Source organism: Nelusetta ayraudi, unplaced genomic scaffold, assembly GCF_046127955.1.
Source record: "Nelusetta ayraudi isolate G7.1 ecotype Tasmania unplaced genomic scaffold, CSIRO-AGI_Nayr_v1 ptg000074l, whole genome shotgun sequence".
Lineage (NCBI taxonomy): Eukaryota > Metazoa > Chordata > Actinopteri > Tetraodontiformes > Monacanthidae > Nelusetta > Nelusetta ayraudi.
Genome location: NW_027466124.1, coordinates 490,001 through 509,039, shown reverse-complemented (window position 1 = coordinate 509,039; position 19,039 = coordinate 490,001). Strand labels below are relative to the sequence as shown.

Below are 19,039 nucleotides of genomic sequence, written 5' to 3'. Positions count from 1 at the left end.
TAACTATTTTGCATTCGTGTCGCGTGACGCAAGGAAACGCCGCCGCAGGCCAAACTTGAAAGTGCTGCATTATCCAGCAGCGTTTCAATTCAACAACAAACAGGAAGGAAAATGAGCTCATATGCACCAATTTATGTTGCTTATAAAAGGACAAACGGACTCGTTACTCATTAAAAGATATGAAAGTGTTGTTTTTTTTACCCACTAAAATGACTTGTAATTAAAAAGAATGACGGCGGCCACGGCACAAAAGCCTGTCAAAATAAAAGCTTTTTTATCGAGAGCACTCGACTTTTCTTTTTTTTTTTTTTGCATCCTCTGCACTTACAGAGACGCCTTCGAAGGAGCTGGTGTTCATCGCCCGGTAGATCTCGGCCGTGATGTCGTGGTTGTTGTAGTTGAAATCCTCCAGACGTCGGCCCTTGGCCTTCAGCGGAGCCACGGTCTTATTGAGGGCTAGGGCCAGAGCCCACACGGCATCGTAGGCCAGGGGAGCCTCCTGGAAGCCGCCCGTCTCCTCCGGGTTCATCCCGCCCAGGCGGGACATCAGGGCAGCAATGAACTCCTGAGACGTCTGAGGGAAAAACATAATAGAGAAATCTAAATCCATTCGGAAGGAGACGCGAATAACAACTGTGCGAAGAACGAAAAGTTGAGATTTGCCCGAGGCTAGCGGCGCTTTAGCATTCTAGCCGTAAGTGAAGGAGGCATTAGAGTCCCGGCAGCCTGCGGCCTCACTGGAGGCAACCAGGCCAGCCTAATCAGAAACCAGCTGAGCCAAAATGTGGGCAGGAGGTCTGATTAGAGGCAGCAAGTTCTTTTCAGCAGCTGCGGTTTGTAGCAGTCTGAGCTGAAGTTAACAACTGTAGTGTTGCATATTGACCGAGAAAGTTTACGCTGCTTTGATGTTTGTAAAACTTGGACTTGGAATATTGAATTGAAAGCTATGAAAATTACCACATTAATAAAATGGGAGTTCGGATTTGCCCGATGCTAACAGCAAGTTAGCATCAGGGTTTTTTATTGCTAAGCTAACTCGTACGCTAACGAGGCAAGCACTTTGTGAACACGAAAAATCCAGACGCTGCTACATAAACAGAGAAAGCTGCAATTAGCCTAGCAAAGCCTGTATTATACAATACAAAAAACATGATGACTCGCTTCCAACGTTACACCCCCATTTTCTTTAAAATGCATGAACAAACAGAATACAAATTAACAAGACAAATACTGTGTACACCCTCATCTGCAATTTGCCAGTCATTAAACAAATTATTCATGTTACTTTGATCAAAAGCATAAACATTTTCTTCTTTTTTTCCCCTATTAAACTGCGGGACTCTTCTCCTTAATTATTTAAAACGAGGCAGAACTCATGATTCCGCCGACCACGGCGTCATTATTCACGTAAACACAGCAGATTGGCTTATTAAAGTTAAAATAGATAATCGTCATTCATCAAATCTCTGTTAACTTCTCCGCAGTCACCTCAGGAGGAAGCGACATCATTAGTTAACTAGTCTGTCACATACGCAGCCTTTTTTTCTCTTCCCTCCCCCGCCGCTCTCTGGCTGCACGCAGCGCCACATCAGGAGGAACAGGACCACTATTAGAGTTAAAAGCAGAGAGGAACTATTTCACAATACCGCTGATAATGGAGCGCAATTATTTTTCTGGCTTTTTGAATGGCAATTAATACAAGTGATGCAAGCGTAGGCCAGAACTAAAGGATTCAAAAGTCTTCAAAAAAATCTTTTCTTTTCTTTTTTTTTGTTGCTTCATGCACACAAAAACATCCAAAATGAAAGGAAAGACAACAAAAATGGGTTTCATGGTGCTTGAATGGAAACGAAATGCAAATTTGGGATTTGGCTCTCGAAATCTCTCGACAGCGGCACGTTTCTTTTCAAAATTAGTGTTTTTCCCCCTCTGCTTGTAATTAAACCACTACATACAACTCCCAAGACCTTTGCAAGGACGAGATAGTACCGCAGCCGGCCCACACGTGTCCTCACACTCCCTGAAGCCAATTAGAGGCTGTGGCAGAGGCCTCGCGAATTCCGCTCATTTAAAAAGGCAACCTTGACATTTGGCACTTAAGACTTTGCCACCGGCAACCAAAAAAAAAAAAACCACCGAACTGCCGCTCCATCGACCAGTTTCGCCGAAGGAAAGCTCGACGCCACTTTCGGAACTTTGGGGATGGAATGCGGGGCGGAGTTCCGGGCGGTAATTCCCGCTGCCAGATGAGCGGCACGTCGGCGGGTAAATCAGCAGGCAGCAGCAGGTGCCGCATGAATATAAACAACAGCTGCTGATGAAGTGCGAGAAGGCAAAGAGGGGGAGGGGAGGGGAGAGAAGGAAAGTAAGGGTAAGGTGGGTAAACAGGGAGGATGTTGTGTGGAGACGCTGTTTGAGGATTAGCGAAGGTGACGGAGAAGCTGAAGGTAAAAACAATCAGAGGCTGAGTGCCACCGCAGGAATCCTCCACTTTGACACCGAGACAAAGCTCGTCTCAGCCTGCTGCGGTGGCTTTGTCCTTGTCTCTGATCTCAAACCTGGAAACACCGCCCCATCCAGCCAACCCAGCCAGGAGAAGCATTCCGGATCTGGGTATGAGATTTCACAAATCCCGTAGCCAATGATCAGCCGTCTTTATGATGGAGTGTGACTGACTGACGCCAAGGTGCACTGGAGAAACACTGAAGAGGGGCAGGAGTTTCCAAATATTAAGCAAATGTTGTTTTCTCGAGGGGGAAAAAAAATTCAAAGATTGTTCATTGAGATTGTCGAGTTTCCATTGGCTGATTTGGTGCCACAAACATGTGGTGCCGTCACCGAGCGGCGCTACGTGGCAACCAGACGGAGAAGGAAAGCAGAGAGTGACTCATCGAGCAGTGAAGCGTGATTGGTTGGCGGGCTCACCGGTGAAGTTTTGCCTCCCCTCCACAAATGGAAAACATTTTCTTTTTTTTGCTTCAACCTGTGTGGAATCCAAAAGGATTCAGGAATTGTTCCGTCCGTGATGTCAGCTTTGTTTTTGTTTTTTTTTGTTTTTGATATTTTCAGATACTCAACAAGTTTGAGCAGAAAGCCGGGATGGTTGGAAAAGAGTGAGGCAGGAAATTCATCTCGCTAGTTTTTGCCTGAATAGGCAGGTGACACTTTCCCAATACTAATTCTGCCGGTGCCACCTGAGTGCCAAATCCCACCCTGTCATTTACTCATTTTTTTTTTTTTTTAATTAGAGAGACTGTCGTATATGATCAACATCACATTTTAGCGCTTAATACCCATTTTTGCCTCGGCAGCGAGGTGTAAATGCAGGTGTTAATTGGCGTCGAACATGCTGCTCCCTTTTCAACTTGATTTTTTTCCCCCATCACAGTCTGTTAATGCGGCTTAGTTTCAGGTTTATGGGCTGCAAGTCAAGGCGGATTTATGGTTGGACGTTCTTTGTGCAACAATTGCTCTTATTCTGAAATTGCACCATTCTGCCTGTTCTTGTTTTTTCCCTAAACCGGCTTCTTGTGACTCGTCGTGTTCACGCTGCTTTTTTTCTTTCCTGCATCTGGACACGTTCCCCCCCCCCCCCCCCCCCCCATGTGCGGCGTTGTGGTGACAAAGCACAGGTGTCTCCCTCTGATGCCATTAAAAGCTCATTAAACACTCGCTGAACGAGCTCTCAGCGTTTTTGCACGGTGATGGATTCTTCAGGAGACCAGTTTCCAATCCATAACAGCAACCGGCGTGACTTACTGCTCATTGGTTGCCAGATTAAAACTGCGTCACATGGACCGTTGGTGATAGAACAACACTTCTAAAAAAGAATCAGAAGAAATCACTTTAACAGCTGCGCCGAGGCGTCAATTCGCACCATGTTGGAGACGCCGCGGACGGTCTCCGGGTTCAGCATGACGATCTCGGTGGTCACGTGACCCTCCACGGCCTCCGTCATGTTCTCCACGGTGCAGTTGATGGCCGGGTCCTTGATCTTGAACCAGTTGTCGGCGTACCAGCCGATCAGGAACCACACGTACTTCTTCCCGTAGAGCTTCTCCTTGAACACCTGAGGTGGCGAGAGAGAGAGAGTGAGTGAGAGAGAGAGAGAGAGAGTGAGAGAGCGAAAGGAAGAGGTGGGAAACAGATAAGACGAGCTTGGGCGGGATCGCTGCTAACGCTAACAACGGCTAACTGACCTCACAAAACACCTTCCTCGCTTCCGTCTCGTAGAAGAGGCCCACGATGATCCTGGCATCCTGGCGCTGGCGTCGCAACATGAAAAGACCGAATAAGAAAAGGAAAGAAGAAAAAAAAAAAACAACCATCAGCTCAGTCGGCGGCGGTGGCGGCACAGCTTGACACAGCCACGCGGTGTGTGTGCCAAAAGTTCCCTGCTGTTTCACGGGACGGCGTGTTCTGCTGTTTGGGGGAGCTGCTAATTAGTATGGCACATTAATCCCCCCCCCCATCAAATGGCCTCCGTGCTAATGGTGGCGCGTGCAGCTGTGAGCCGCGTGGGGAAGGTGGAGGAAGGAAGGGAGGAGGGAGGCGGGGAGGGGGAAGCAGAAGGGGCGAGGAGACGGCCAGCAGCGGCGGCAGCAGCAGCAGCAGCTGAGGTGAATTTTTAATCAAAGCACCTTGAGGTTCTTGACAGCGACAGCCGGGTCGGTGAGGAAACTCTGGCGAACGCTGATCTCGATGCCGGCCTCCTTCACCCTCTGCTCCAGATCGTCCAGAGTCTGCAGGATGAAAGGGAAGGGTTGGGGGGTGGGGGGAGAGGGAGGTTAGAGAGGCAGCCTCGACTGACGGGGACAGAGAGAGGCTGGGATTACAAAGAAAGACAAAAAAGGAAACGCAACCGTGGCTGAGAGGAGATAAAGAAGAAATTACACACACGCACGCACACGCGTCAGGGAAAAGACTGAAGTGCAGATGAGAAACGTCAAGAGAAAAGAGACAGGTGGTGGCGGCGGCGGCAGCGGCGCAAAGACGTAGGACAAAGGCAGCATGTCGGTGAGAGAAAATGGATTTTTTTCTCCCCCCTTTTTTTGGAGGACAAAGATGGAGGACAAAAAGAAAGAACGCAAGGAGGGAGAGGAAGGAATGTGAGAGCGAGATTATTAACCTCCATCACACAACCCCGACACGAGTGCGCTGGAATCGACCGCCGTGCCTCTGGAATGATGTATCGCCGGATCAATATTGCTCACAACCAATACTCAGACAAATGACTTCAGAAAACCCCCATCAATTGCCAAAGGGTGTTGGGGTGTTGGGTGGGGGGGGCGGGGTGGGTGGCTGCGCAGACGATTGCGACGCGTGACAACACAGCAGCTCCCGTACACAAACACGGCGGCCATGCGCCAGAAGAGTGATGGGGGCAGCGACGGAGGGACGTGGAGGAAAGTGATGAATGAGTCGCTGCTTCGCTTCCAGACTTCTCCTCAGACTCGGCCGCCTCCGAGCGCCCCAGCTCGCTTTTGCCACCGGAGACAGGAAGGACGGGAAGACACGAAGGAACGTCGGATGACTTTAACGACTTATTTTAATCAGAGTCAGAATCAGAATAGTAAAGATTAATCCCCAGGGGAAATGACGTGGGTCACAGTGCTCCTGAAGGAAGGGAAGGGAAGGGAACTGAACGCTATGGGTGAAAGAATTTGACCGACAGCCTTCACAAAGTAACGGGACTGCCAACAGAACGACGACAACTGTTGTCGTAAAAATGTCTTAAAATAGAAATTAAAGGCCTCAAAATAATCCAAAAATAATAAATAATCCATATCTTGATTGTATTTAGACTCTGTAAAATGATAAATCCATCACCTTGATTTATTTCCACTCAGAAGGTGCATCCTAAAACCAGGCAGGTTCAGATTATCGTCCCTCTCTGATGTCACAGAGGGCTCTAAAAACTCTTCTGGGTTGGCGACCACGCAATTTAAAAAATGATCACACCAGCTGCCAGGCATTGGCTGTAAACAGAGGGCTAAATATGCGGTATCCTGGTCATCCAAGGTTGCTACTGTAGCTAGAAAAAACATTCCCACTCACAATAGAGGTCAATTTAGAGTTGCCAATCAGCCCACTGTGCATGGAAATTGAAACTTTCAGAAATTGGGGCACCTTACTGTGTTTTTCATCCGTCCACTCTGTGGGAATGTTTAGGGCCAGTTGATCGAGAATCAAGGCAGCAGGTGGCGGAAAATTTCCTATGCCGATGTTGCAGGATGAAGGGAGCCAATGATCCAGAGCGGCGCTCTGGTCTGATCCGGCGCTTCTCTGTTTGTCTGGTGCGCTAATTCTGGGAACGCTGTCTCCTCGTCGGCCCACACACTGCCTGTCTGTGCAGCCTTCTGGCAAGAACGACCTGATTGGACGTCGGAAAAGGCACCGAGATGAGAAGCGCGGTGGCGGTGGGCGGAGCCGTGGTGGCGGCGGTGGGTGGGAGATCCAGTCCAGTCACAGTGCGTCTCCTCTCTCTAGAAGCGGCGGTAGTAGCGGTCCGGCGGTCCGTAGTGCATGGGCAGGTCCAGGTTGTAGTCGCGAGGGTGGAGGCCTGTTGTTGTTGTCGTCATCGGCCGCTGGCGCCACGCTACTGCTGCTGCTTCCTCTCAGGTAAAACCAGGAGAAGTCGTGGCTTATTTGCTCTATTTCACTTCCCTCAAGTGCAGAAAAAACCTCTCAAGAGACAGAACTGAAATTTCGCTGTCTTTTTCAGAATATTTTCCTTAGACTTTTTATCGACTTCTTGTTTATCTTGTGCAAGCTCACTATTTGATTTTAAAGCCGCTGTAAACCAGGGAGTCCTGGCTGACTTGGTTCTTTCTTCAAGACCAATAAGGAGGTTTTGTTTTTGTCACAGAAAACCAGTAAAACTCTACAAACACACCCACTGTGAAGGGAAAAAAAAAATACTGCTTGAAACCAAAAAAAGACCACTGACCGAGGTGAAGACTTCAGTGGTCTGCTGGATAGTGGCGATGCGGGTCCACTTCCACTTCTGGAAGAGCTGCACCCTGGTGGGGTTGTGCAGGGTGGCCGACGGGTGCGTCCGGAAGAAGGTGGGGAAGCGCTGGCGGTTGGACAGAGCCGGGGAGCTGGAGCCGTAGGACAGCTGAGGAAGACAGACAGACAGACAGACACAGGAGTGAGACATGGAGCTGAAGCTAGAGGAGAAAATGAAAAAAAACAGACTTCTGAAGGTCCTTTAAGGCTCCAGCAGTAAAGCATCCAAATCAGGCAGACTCTCTTGTTCCCTTTTTCCACCGGCGTTCTTTGATGACGACCGGTTCAAACGGCAGACAGACTGACAGACAGGAAACGCTGACGAGAAGAAAAAAACAAAACAAAAACAGGAAACAATCCGGCTCCCACTCGCTCAATCCCATCAACGCCTCCCTCCCTCTCCAGCCCTCCTTTCAGCTTCCCTCCGGCTTATCAGGTGAGCGGCTCAGCACGCCGGGTACAGTATTTACCTCACACTCACACGCACACACACATAGACACACACGCAAACACACCACTGGCACGATATTGTAAAGGCGCGGTGGAAAACGCAGAGCGCTCTCGGGGTGTTTTCATAAACAGTAGTCCCGCTGATTCTCCGGATTAATCAGATTTCTGCTGCAGGCAGAGTCAGCAGGAAACCGCCGAGACTCCTCCCCCTCTTCCCCAACCCCCACTTCCGCCACAATTACCTTTTCACGGCAGCGACTTGAGATAAAAAAAATTTTTAAATCCCCCGACAGACAGGTCGGTCGGCGCTAAATCTAAGAACGCAGCCCGGCGCTCTAGGGGAACCGTGAAAGGCCCCTCCCCCTCCTACCCAGAACTCATCTTGTCAGCGAGGCTGCCGCCGCTTTGGGATTTTTTTAACCAGCGTGAGCGAGAGAAAGAGCGGCCTGGTGATCGATGTCATGTGTCAGCGGCGATATGGGACTCTGCACCGAAACAAACCCCCGCAGGCGCAAGCGAGGAGGGAGGGAGGTGGAGCGAGGCGAGGAGGGACGACGGACGATGAGACTGTTGAGCACACGCAGATGTCAGCTGATCTCTGACTTCATGTTGTTTACTTCGCGCCATTGTAATGCAGTGGTTTTTGACCTGCTAGCCTTTTCCCAAATTTTTGCATGCACGTTTGAACAGAACATTTCATCTGTGAGGGTTATCAGGCGTCCAGGTCCTGCTAGTCTTGAAGGGGAAATTTGATGGAACTGGACAGGTTTTCGGTACCTAAAACCAGTCCAGTTGCCTCAACTTCCCCTTCAAGGCGACAATGTTTTGTTAAAAACGCCACAGCAACTCGCAGATGATGAGCAGGTGGTAAAAAGCCAGCAAGGACAACCTTTTATATGAAGGGCCACACCAGTCACTGGCTCAAGGGAAAACCTTTTATTCTTTTAATACTCTAAAACTCTTAACTGGAGGAAAATTAGAGGAAACGAGTTTGGTTGAGTGCATAGATGAGGATGAATTCAAACAACAACAACAACACTTTTGACATAAAAAGATGGAGCCAATTTAACTTGTCCCACCAGACACTCCTGCTCTTTAGCGAGGGGACACAAACAGCCCGCACACTTGCGCTTCACTAGCGCTTCATTCTGCTCACGTCCCTCCTGAGCTCCGGCACACAAACACTTGAAGGCGATCAATCATTAAAACGGCCGAGTTCAGCAGAGTGTCAGCCGGCAGGAGGAGCCAACCGCTGGGAGAGCAGCGAGAGCGAGCGGCACATTAGACCAGCCGCTAAACGAGTTGGCAGGGAGTGCCAATTCGTGTGTGTGTGTGTGAGAGAAAGGGGGGTGGGGGGGGGGGGCAGGTGTGCTGCACCGGCAGGGGTGGTCAGTTGACCGGGATTCTTGCACACCAGGTGCTCAGAATCAGCAGTTTACTTCCTTCCCTTCCTGCCTTCACTACAGACGGCTGCAACAGTCTGTTAGCCTTGTAGCATCGGACAGAATCCGAGTCAACTCAGTGATGCTAATATTCGCTGGTTAGCGTGTTCCCTGGAGCCGCTGGAAGCTAAGGCCTCTGACATGACGTTTCTCCAACGTATCAACCGTAGAAAGGCCTCTAAATGCACCACACGCATTTTTATCCCCCTGCGCTTTAATTTTACAGGGAAATATATTTTTTCAAAGCGCTGACTGGACTCTAGTTCTTCTTTGAACTCTTCTTCCGTGCACCTTCTTCTCTGCTATGTAGCTTCAAAAGCATAAAATAGCCGAGTTAAAACCTTTTTTTTTTGTAAATTCCTCTTTTTCCACAGTTCTGTTCGGAAATTCATGCCACAGACGATGTGAAGAATTTAGATCCAAATATTTCAGCATTTCACAAACTTGTCTGTTCATCATAAGGTAACAAGATGTCTGTTGAGATAACAAGCTTTTCTTTATTTTCTTTATGGGCAATTGACCCAAGTTTTAGGCGAATCCATCAAATAAACAGGAAGCAATTCTCTTGTTTTGAAAAAAAAAAAATCCAATTAATCAATGTCTGCACATCCGCCTCGTCGTGCAGCAAATACGATGGAATTAGCGCGAGAACCTAGTTTCATCTTTCCGCCCGAGGTGTTCCTTGAGGAACAGCGTAATGTGGATAATCCAGTGAACAGTGAGGAATTTATGCTGAAATCCTCAAACACTCCCGTGACGGTGGGCGCCTCATCCGTCAACTCTTCCCACGGTGCAGCGAGCTGCGCTCTGCGGCGGCAGCGTAAATCAGTCACGCGCTGCCGCACCTGTCGGCGATAAGGCACAATAACGACGATCCGAGTGTGAACGACTCCCCCCGGCACTAAAAATATTGACCGTTGTCTCCGCAAGAGGGTAATGTAAGAAGAGCATTAATTCATCCTTTGGCCTTTTCCGCCGTTGAAATTCAACGGGTCATTTTTTTCAAACCTCGTAGCGGCAAACAGCCAATAAGAATGGAAGAGGAAGGAGGAGGAGTCCAAGGAGGGCGATAACTCAAAGCATTAATAAATAAAACCAACAATGAAGACGGTCCAGATCCCCCCCAGAGGTGAAAGCATCATTTTCATTAATTTTAATGAAAATGATGAAAGTCACCCACTTAAAAAAAAAATCCAAAAAACAAACACACAAAAAAAACAAGTTTCCACGTTGGCCTTGGTGCACTTTCTGTGGCTTCCTGTTGGCGTTTCATTTGAACATTCAATAATGCGTGTAATAAAATAAATTTTATCTAAAGCCAAAATCGGGAAAATCAAATTAGCTGCTACAAGCTTCTTTTTGTCCTCCTCTTCCTCCTCCTCTCCCTCCCCACATGGTAACTGCGCCGCCAGACATTAAAGCGGTGACAAATCTAAAAAGGAACTAAAAGGAGGAGGAGGGGCGAGTGGAGGAGTTTTGGGGAGGGGGGGGGGAGAGACTGCCGAGGCAGAAATAGACTGATGTAACGGCGCCCAGCGACACTCCGGCAAAGTTCCACATCCAGGCTCCCCGTAAACCACAAACATCTTTTGATTCCCGCTTCCCTCCGTTCTCCCGGAGTCTTGTCGCACATCGGCGACGGGCTTACAGCCCCATAGAAGACGCAGAGAAATTTACACTGTGCCAAGAGGAGCCGGAGGTGGAAAGTGCCCCCTCCCGCCCCCCTCCGCCCCAACTGTCTTCATCGCCGTCCAGAAACAGAGGTTTTCTGCTCTGATGGGGCTGTTTGACATGCGAGGAGCCTCCTGCAGGCAGGAAGCACACAGAAATAATTGAGCGTGGCGGTTCGTGGAGGTTGTGCCAGCCAGTGGTGGCTTGTAGTAAAGAGAGACAGATCCCTTTGTGTGCGAGTGCGAGAGTGTGTGTGTGTGTGTGTGTGTGTGTGTGTGCGTAAGATCAAGCAGAGTGTAAAACGAGGAGCGGGAGAGAAAGATGGTGGCGATAGGAAGGAAAGAAGGGAGGAAGGGAGGAAGGAAGGAGGAGTGGCAGGGAAGAAGGGAGGGAGGACGGAGGAGGAAGGAGTGGATGCAGCACAAAGACGAGCGAGCGCTCAAACAGGAAGGAGCTGCTGGCTGCAAGGGCGAGCGCAGGGAGGGAAAAAAAAAGTTGGACTGGAGCTTTTTATTGAGGAGGAAACAAAGAGCGAGCGGGAGAAGGATTAGAAGCCGGCACGCTCAGTGACTAATCTCCGGACGCAACTTCAATTACGGGACAATAAGACGTGAGTGACAGGGAGGCGGATCAGGAAGGGACGACGGAGAGATAAACAGACGCAAGTGAAGGAGGCGGAAGAAACGGAGGAGAAGAAGAGATGCTCTGCTAAAAGATGCTGGCTCTCCTTGAAGGTGTCTTTGTTGAAAAAACTGTCATTATCATTATTATTATTATTATTATTATTATTATATTACATAATAACACACATCATCAGTGCAGCACCGTGGAACTGAGGGGCCAAGTGTCATCGCTAATTAAGAAAAGTGCTGCGTCGTGGTATTTCAAAATCAATAGACAAGTGCAGCGATTGATTTTGGAGGGTTGCTGGGGTGGGGTGGGGGGGCAGTGCATGAGTCCAGCTGCTGGCGGCAGCGAGACATTTTGTTTTCAATTGTTGGCGACACACAAACGTTGAACAGCGAGAGAAGGAGGAGACTGAGCTCCAAATTCACCGCCGGCGCCTCTTATCGGTTTTCATCGCTCCGACTCGCTATCTGGAGCTCCGGCATTATCTGCTCTGCTGTTTATCTGCCATTTGCTCTTGTTTTGCCTGCACAGCGTCAGCGGCAATTTTTCGAAGGGTGTCGTCGCTGAGCGCAGAAGAAGAGCGAGATCCTGTTTGTCAAATCCTCATTTAAAAACCAAAAAAAAAAAAACATCACCCGTATCATTAACATTTTTTTCTTTGGCTCCTGGCGATCTGCTTCAGGAAGGAGGAAAGTCCATCCTTGACTTCCTTTGATTGGTCCCATTTAAAGAAATGATGGCGATGACCAGCTCTTTGTGATGTCACAAGGAGCACCAAATAAGTCACCCAAATACGTCAGCTCTCGACTCCACTCCCTGAGACCACCTTTTTCTGTTACTCCAATTACTTTGGGAGGTCTGGCACCTCCCTCTTCAGTTTTATCAGGGGGCTATAAACAGAGGGCTAAACATGCTGATTGCTGGAGATATGGAGAGCTTTTTCAGATCACTGATCATGCAGAGTTGATAATTCAGTCCTGGAGTATGGAGGAAGAAAATCAATCTGTAGATGACTGAAGACTGAGACTCTGTTTTAAAAACCAGTTTAACGTGTCAAAGAAATGCTTGATCTAAGTCTCATTGACCCCAAAAATTGTCTCATTAAGGTGGTTGCTACTCGAGAAAACACAGCAAATGATGTTTTTATACCAGCTGGATATTTGCTGGTTGGTTTATTAGCTTCTAAGTAGCTGCAGCTAACACGGCCCCGTGTTTATTACAGCCTGCTATTTATAGTCGGAGCAGACTTCTTCTCGTCCTTTCAAGCTAAAGCGAATGTCTGTTAAGTAAATGTGAGCCGATTCATGTCGCCAGAGTTCAGGTCAGACTCTTCAGCAGATAAACAAAGATAAAAAAAAAAAAAGAAAACTTTTTTTTTTGAGTGAACGCGGCTCCTTGAACGATTTGATCTGTCACGAAAGAGAGCGAGACAAGAAGCATTTTCGTCAACAGGACAAACAGAAGGAAGCGGCTTTGACAGGATTTCACCACATTTAACACGGTGTGCTTTCGGCACCGCTGCCTGCCGTAATGAATATAAATTCATCATATTCAGGTTCACGTCTCCTCGTAGCGCAATGCAGCGGACGACTGCCTCTTTCAAACGTTTTTTTTTTTGACAAAGGCAGTTTCAGGTTGTTGCGGTCCCCTAGTGGTCCGTGGTGCAATTGCAAGAGGTCGGTGAGAATAAAATATCTTTTGCAAAAAAGATCCTGAGTCTGACATTAAAAGAAATAGGATTATTTTATTCAAATGTGACCGAGACCTTTATCCACCTAAACTACATGAATAAAACTGCATAAGTATGCTGTTGTGCTCCATATTGCCAAGAGGCTTCTGCATAAGTATGATTTTGTTCTTGAAGTTACAAATCCCTCCAAAAATAAAAAAAACAACGAAAAAAAACAAAGCTGTCTTGTCAAGTTGTTGACCAGCAGGCCAAAAACATCCCTGACACTGTCTCGCGGCCTGGCGATGAATTAAATCATCAGGTCTCACACTTTACAGCCGACAGATTCTCATTTCCCCCTCCGCCTTGCCTCTAATCCCGCCTTGCAGATAGTTCCGGTTTTGTGTGCTGAGGTTGAGAGGGGAGCTTCTGCAAGCGTCTAATCCACCTGAGGGGTGAATCGTCGCATCTCGGCGCGAATCGCTGCCGTTGTCAATTTCCTCGTGAGGAAACAGTCCACACGTGACAACCGTTGACAGCGTGCTCGGTGGATTTTCCGCAGCGAAGACAGCGAACGTCTGCTGCTGCCCTGCACGTCGAGTCCCAGCGCCGATGAATCTGACAAAAAAAACCAAAAACCTTCCAGCTGAAATCTTAAACGATCTCCGAGCCTTCACCAAAACCGTGCGGAATCGCTCCTTTCAACCTTCAGATTTGTTTTAATCCGACAACACTTCGGATTAAAGATCCTGAGGAGGAGCACGAATACATGATTTTGTCATCACTCAAGTCAGGAAAAAATCTCAGCAAAGATCTCAGTCACTTCTGAGCTTCGCCGGCCAACCAACCGTGCAACCGGCAGCACAACTGAGCAGGACGGCTGACGAGCAGCAGCATAATTTAGTAGCAAGACGTTTAGCAGCTGCAGGCTGCGACTTGAACGACGTCACGGACGCTTGTACGTGTCTATCCTTGTAGAACGGCGCAATCGCTGCGATTTCAAGTCTGAAATCCTGCCATGAGCCTTTTTTTCAGACCATCACAGCATCGGGTGGCCAATTAGCCTTCTTGTAGCTGCCAAATGAGGACAGCAAGCACTTTAACCTTTGACTTTTAGCCACGGACCGTCAGGGAAGACAAAGACGAGAGATTACCATGTGTTTTTGACACAGTGGAAAAAGGATGTAGAAAAGTAGAAAAGGATGTTTTTGTTCCATTTCTGACTGACCAACTTTGGAAAGAGTTCAGAGGCACATGGAGGCTCAGAGGCAGCGCCTGATAGGAATTCTCTAGTTACAGCTAGCAGGGTGGATGGGCAGTTTTTTTTTAAGGGACTTTTCTTTTCAAACATTTGTTTATTTTTTACCTCTTTCCCAGATGGATATGTAAAATAAAAGTAAGATGTAAAAAGTCCTGGTCTTTTCGGTAGAATTTAAAATATTTTCAGGCAGATTTCAGGATATCTGGACAGACAAACTAAACAGGTAACTCAAAATAGGAAATTAAAATCAACATTTTCATTTTAATTCCCGAGTCCCAAAAATTCTAGATCATGCCCATGGCCTCTCCACTTACACCCCGACCTCCAGTGTGAAACAGACAGCTTGAAAAACCAGGGGGAGACACCCACCACTATCAGGTTCCACATGCGAGCGGCTTCAGCCACCAGCGTGGAGACGCCGCTGCAGCCCGGCATCAGGACGATCTTGATGGGCTCCGTGTACAGGAGGTCGTACAGCAGCTTGGTGGCTTCGCCAGGGTCACACTGCAAGGACAAAACCACAGACAAGCACGTTAGCCAGACAGCCGCGCGAGATGACAGACGCGTGGATCAATAGTAAGGATGAGAAATGAATTTAGGTGATTGAAAAAGGGAGGGGAGGGGAAAGGGAAAGAGAGAGGCAGGGGGAGAAAAATGAGAGAGATAAGAGTGAGGGAGACTGATGGAATGAGAACAGAGGGAGACGAATGGAGGGAAACAAATAAGCAATGAAGTGTGGGAGATTGGGGTGAGAGGAGAGGGCCAGAGAGAGGAGACGGAGGGAAAAAAAAAGGGGCAAACGACGTACAAATAGCGGGGAGCCGCAGAAGGGCCCGATTTAAATGTGAGGAGAAAAGGCAAGCGGCAAGAGAGAGAGGGACGAGCAAGGGCAGGGGAGAGAGAAAGCCAAACAGACAAGGTCGAGGTGAAAGGAAGGGAAACGGTGAAGGAAGCAGGATGCGGCAGGAAAAGGTTGAGGAAAAAAGTGAAAAGAAAAACAAGCTGGAGGTGAGGAGGCGTAAAAAAATATACATTTTTATAGAGTTTTATAGATTAAATAAATCAAATTATAGATTACATTAAAGTGAAACAGTTGCAAGGTCGACCGGGCAGTGCAACCCAACAAAAGGAAAAAAGAAAAAGACAGAAAAGGAAACCACAACCTATGAAGAAATAAGCAGAGAGGCAGTCAGTACACAATGCGAGTCGCCACGGCTTCGGCAGCAAACAGAAACCAGGGAGTTTCTGCTGCTGAGCCACTCTGGAAACCTTCAGGATGATAACGTAAATTATTAAAACATCACCAGAGCCTCTATCAACACAAAGGGAGAGGAGGGAACAGCAAGGAGTTTAGCGATTGTGATTCCATTGTCAATACCGCTTATCGCTACCATCCCTTATCCAATCTCAGGGTGAGGGAAGTAAAAACAATATAAAGAGTACAAATGGGTTTGTTCGCCACTCTGTCTCACACACAGAAAGTCTGAAAAACAGCGATTTCCTGCCAGAACAACACAAAAGCTGTTCCTCGGAATCGAGCGGCTGGGCGGGGGTTGGAAAAAAGAAGCGGTTTCTCGATTCCTACCGCTATCGACGCAGCGATGAGCTGCGAAATAAGGGGTGGAATTTCAAACTGGGCGGAGCCATCGCATCCATTTCATTCAGACGTACGACTTGAGATCAAAACAACCGAGACGAGGTGACTCTTCGGCACGTCACAACTCGGAGCGTCACGAGTCATGGCGAGCGACTCGGCGAGAGTCATTTGCAGCGTGTCGAGGCCGCGCCCGGAACCATCCGTCAGGCCGCCGACAGGCCATCAGGGCGGCGGATAAACTGGAGCGACACGTCTAACGATTCAACACCGAGCGGAGGGGCGGGGGGGGGGGAGTGGCGGGAGGCGGGGGAGGGGCGCGGCCTCGGAAAAACGCGCACGTGCGCGTCCAGATGAGCGTCAGGAAGCATCACGGCCGCGCCCGCTGATGCCGGCGACCAATCGGGCTCCTTAATTGGGCTGTGTGCCTCGGCGGCTCTTTGATTTTCCTCTGAAGAGGTAATCACCCCTCCAGACGGAGGAATATGCCCAATGGCCGCGGCTTCTCATTGATTGATGTGTTTCCCATCAGGTTCGGATCGGGCCAAATTACACGGGAGTCGTGCCTGGGCAGCAAAAGCCATCATGTTTACATGCTCGGCCTCACATCCATCTGAACCCGATCTGATCGCTGATCGGAGCCGAGGCCCATCGCTGGGTTGCTTTCTTTTTCATTCATTCATTCATTCATTCATTCATTCATTTATTTATTTTTCCTCTTATCGTCTCCTATGGATCTTTGATATACTGGCCCATGTGTAAAAGCTTCAGGAGCTGTTTATTTAAAATTCGGCCCTGTCTCTTCAAGGTGAGATTTGCACAGAGGGGAGGAAGGGAGAAGGCGGGGAGGGGGTAAAAAAAAAACAAGGTCAAAGCATCTGCAGCGCCTCCTGCAGCCGTGCTGAGTGTCCTTGGGCAACCGGAGGAGACAATCAGGGGAGGTGGCCGTATCACCAGAACGAAGGAGATGAGGCGCGGCCGCATCTTATCTGCCGCCAACAGCCCCGCTGCATCACTTCCCCGTGTTTACATTGGTTTTAAGCTTTATGCACTGTAGCGCCCAATTTAGTTCAGCAAAAAAAATAAATAAATAAATAAATAGAGGAAGAGAAAGAAAAAAAATCAAATGGGCTCTGATTTTAGAGTCCAATCAGTAAGAACCCTAATAAGAGAGGGAGCGCAGCAGAGAGACATTGCAGTGCTCATCTTTTTCTGCAGCTTTTCGCTCTTTGCACTAAACAAAAGCCATGATGTCATAAATCTGCACTGCTGACACGTTTTCAGTCGTGCTGATAATGTGAAAAAAAAAAACATTCTGCGTTTAAAAGTGTGAACATTTTTTTTTAGATCCTTAGGTCACCCAAACCTCAGGTGAGCAGCCTCATCGCCAGCTGTGTAGATCTAATTAGCCTTCTGTTTACAGCCTCCTGCAGTCATGCTGGGTTTTAACTTCCTGCTAGAACTTAAATGACAACGTTTTTTGAGCGAAAAAAGGGCAATACGTGGCTGTGGGTGTGGGCACAAACCTGGGAGAGGTTTCTGCAGTGCCCTTTGTGACATCACAAAGGTTTTTTGTGTTTTCACACACACTTTATGGCAGGCCGAACACAAAAATTGTGTTAAAAAGCTACTATATCTTCTCATATCGCAGCATTTCCATCACACACCTAAACAATGTGCCGCAAGTGCCACAATTACAGGTTGATACTCCACCTTGCGTTGCTGTTCCCAGTGCTGTACTTATGCCATGCCATTCATAACAAATAGCAGATACTGCCCAGGCTATGATTACATCCCATTGGTCTGCTTTTCAATGCAGACAGATATGAACCACGAAGCAGCAGAGGGAGGTAAAACTGCGATATCTTTAAAAATAAAAAAAAATAAAAAAAAAAAAACACTGAGCAAACAGGGAAAAAATTAACTTGAAAAGTCTTGAGAAAGTGTGAAAATAGATAGACAGATAGATAGATAGACAGATAGATAGATAGATAGATAGATAGATAGATAGATAGATAGATACCTCTATCTTTGAAAAAAAACATTCAAGTTGGATTCTGATGTTTTTTATCAAGTCTTTACTTGGTGGTGGAAGGAAAGACCAAATTGGCTCCGTTACGGCGCCAATTTGGTCCTTGACCAAGAACTGAAGAATCTGGTCTGCAGTGGCTCCTGGGCCGCAATGATAAGCCAGTATAAAAAACAGATAAAATAAAATAAAATGGCATGAAAGTGATTAAACATTAGAAACTCAAAAGTGTTATCAACACGCTCTGGTTACAATGGGAGAGCGGGTAAAAAAAAAGTTAAGCTGAGACCTAAAAAAATAAAATAAAAATTTTCAATCCAACTTCAAAGCTGTCCAGCATTGGAACCAATTCTTAAAACTTGGTGCCAAAATTCGTTACAGGGGTCCAAAGATCAAAGATATCCTTATCGTTGGAGACACACACACACACACACAGACACACACACACACACACACACACACAGGGCATGGTGACGGTGGACGTACCATGAAAGCAGGTTTTCCATCTTTGAACTTTCGGACCAGCGAAATTTTGAAGAGATCCAACCCCCTCCCCACCACCACCCGATCTGACCCCTCCTTTCGACTAATTGCACCTTTCGGAGAGCGCGTATGTAAAATTATTCACGCACGCACTGCTGACCACTTCCAATTTCTCTGGGTAAAAAGCATTAAAATTGACCAGGGCAGCAGCTCTGCATTATTGATGGATTTATTGGAAAAGGAAACTGTGGTCAACGGAGTCTCCGATCAATGGAGCGTGTAGGTGGATTTGCACAGATCAGCCCTTCCTCGGTGGCATTCCTGAGCCGAAATAGGTTAATTCAGTTATTCCTTAAGCACACTGTTATCTTTGGGAGACGGATATGCAGATGAACGTCAGAGTCTTTTCAAAAATTCTCTTTTCCCGATCGCTGTTTTGCGCCGTCGGTCCCTGCGGCTTCTGGCCGGCTGCACGCTGAGACAAGGCTCCCTCGCTCCCTCGCCTTCATGTTTTAACAATGCTTTCATGAGCACATATTCATCATGGGACGCGCCGGCTTCATGTGCCAGCTATTTTCCTACACTAAAGAGAGAGAGGGGGCAGGGGCGGGGGGGGATCAATTTTTTAAAAGAAATGTACGCAGCACCAAAAGAGGGTCATTTGGGAAGTGAAGAGAGTGCTGCTTGTAACGGGTGCTTTTTGCTTTTTCACCATTAAAATGTCAATCCCCTGGTTTAAGGGTATTTACACAAGCTGGGCTTCTAGAATTGTTGTATCAAATTAACATCAACGTCTTTG

General features: G+C 47.8%; 1 protein-coding gene across 3 annotated transcripts in view; it reads right to left on the bottom strand.

Moving 5' to 3' along the window:
* The window catches only part of gabbr1a (gamma-aminobutyric acid (GABA) B receptor, 1a), an 81,471-nt gene that overhangs the window by 31,207 nt on the left and 31,225 nt on the right, over positions 1 to 19,039 (bottom strand). For all 3 annotated transcript variants that reach the window (XM_076043276.1, XM_076043275.1, XM_076043277.1), the window contains 6 exons: positions 14,504 to 14,638; positions 6,950 to 7,120; positions 4,641 to 4,742; positions 4,200 to 4,265; positions 3,878 to 4,069; positions 329 to 574 (listed from right to left, as the gene is read on the bottom strand). In XM_076043276.1, coding sequence (XP_075899391.1) covers positions 329 to 574; positions 3,878 to 4,069; positions 4,200 to 4,265; positions 4,641 to 4,742; positions 6,950 to 7,120; positions 14,504 to 14,638 — 912 coding nt within the window. The remainder of the gene's footprint in view (positions 1 to 328; positions 575 to 3,877; positions 4,070 to 4,199; positions 4,266 to 4,640; positions 4,743 to 6,949; positions 7,121 to 14,503; positions 14,639 to 19,039) is intronic.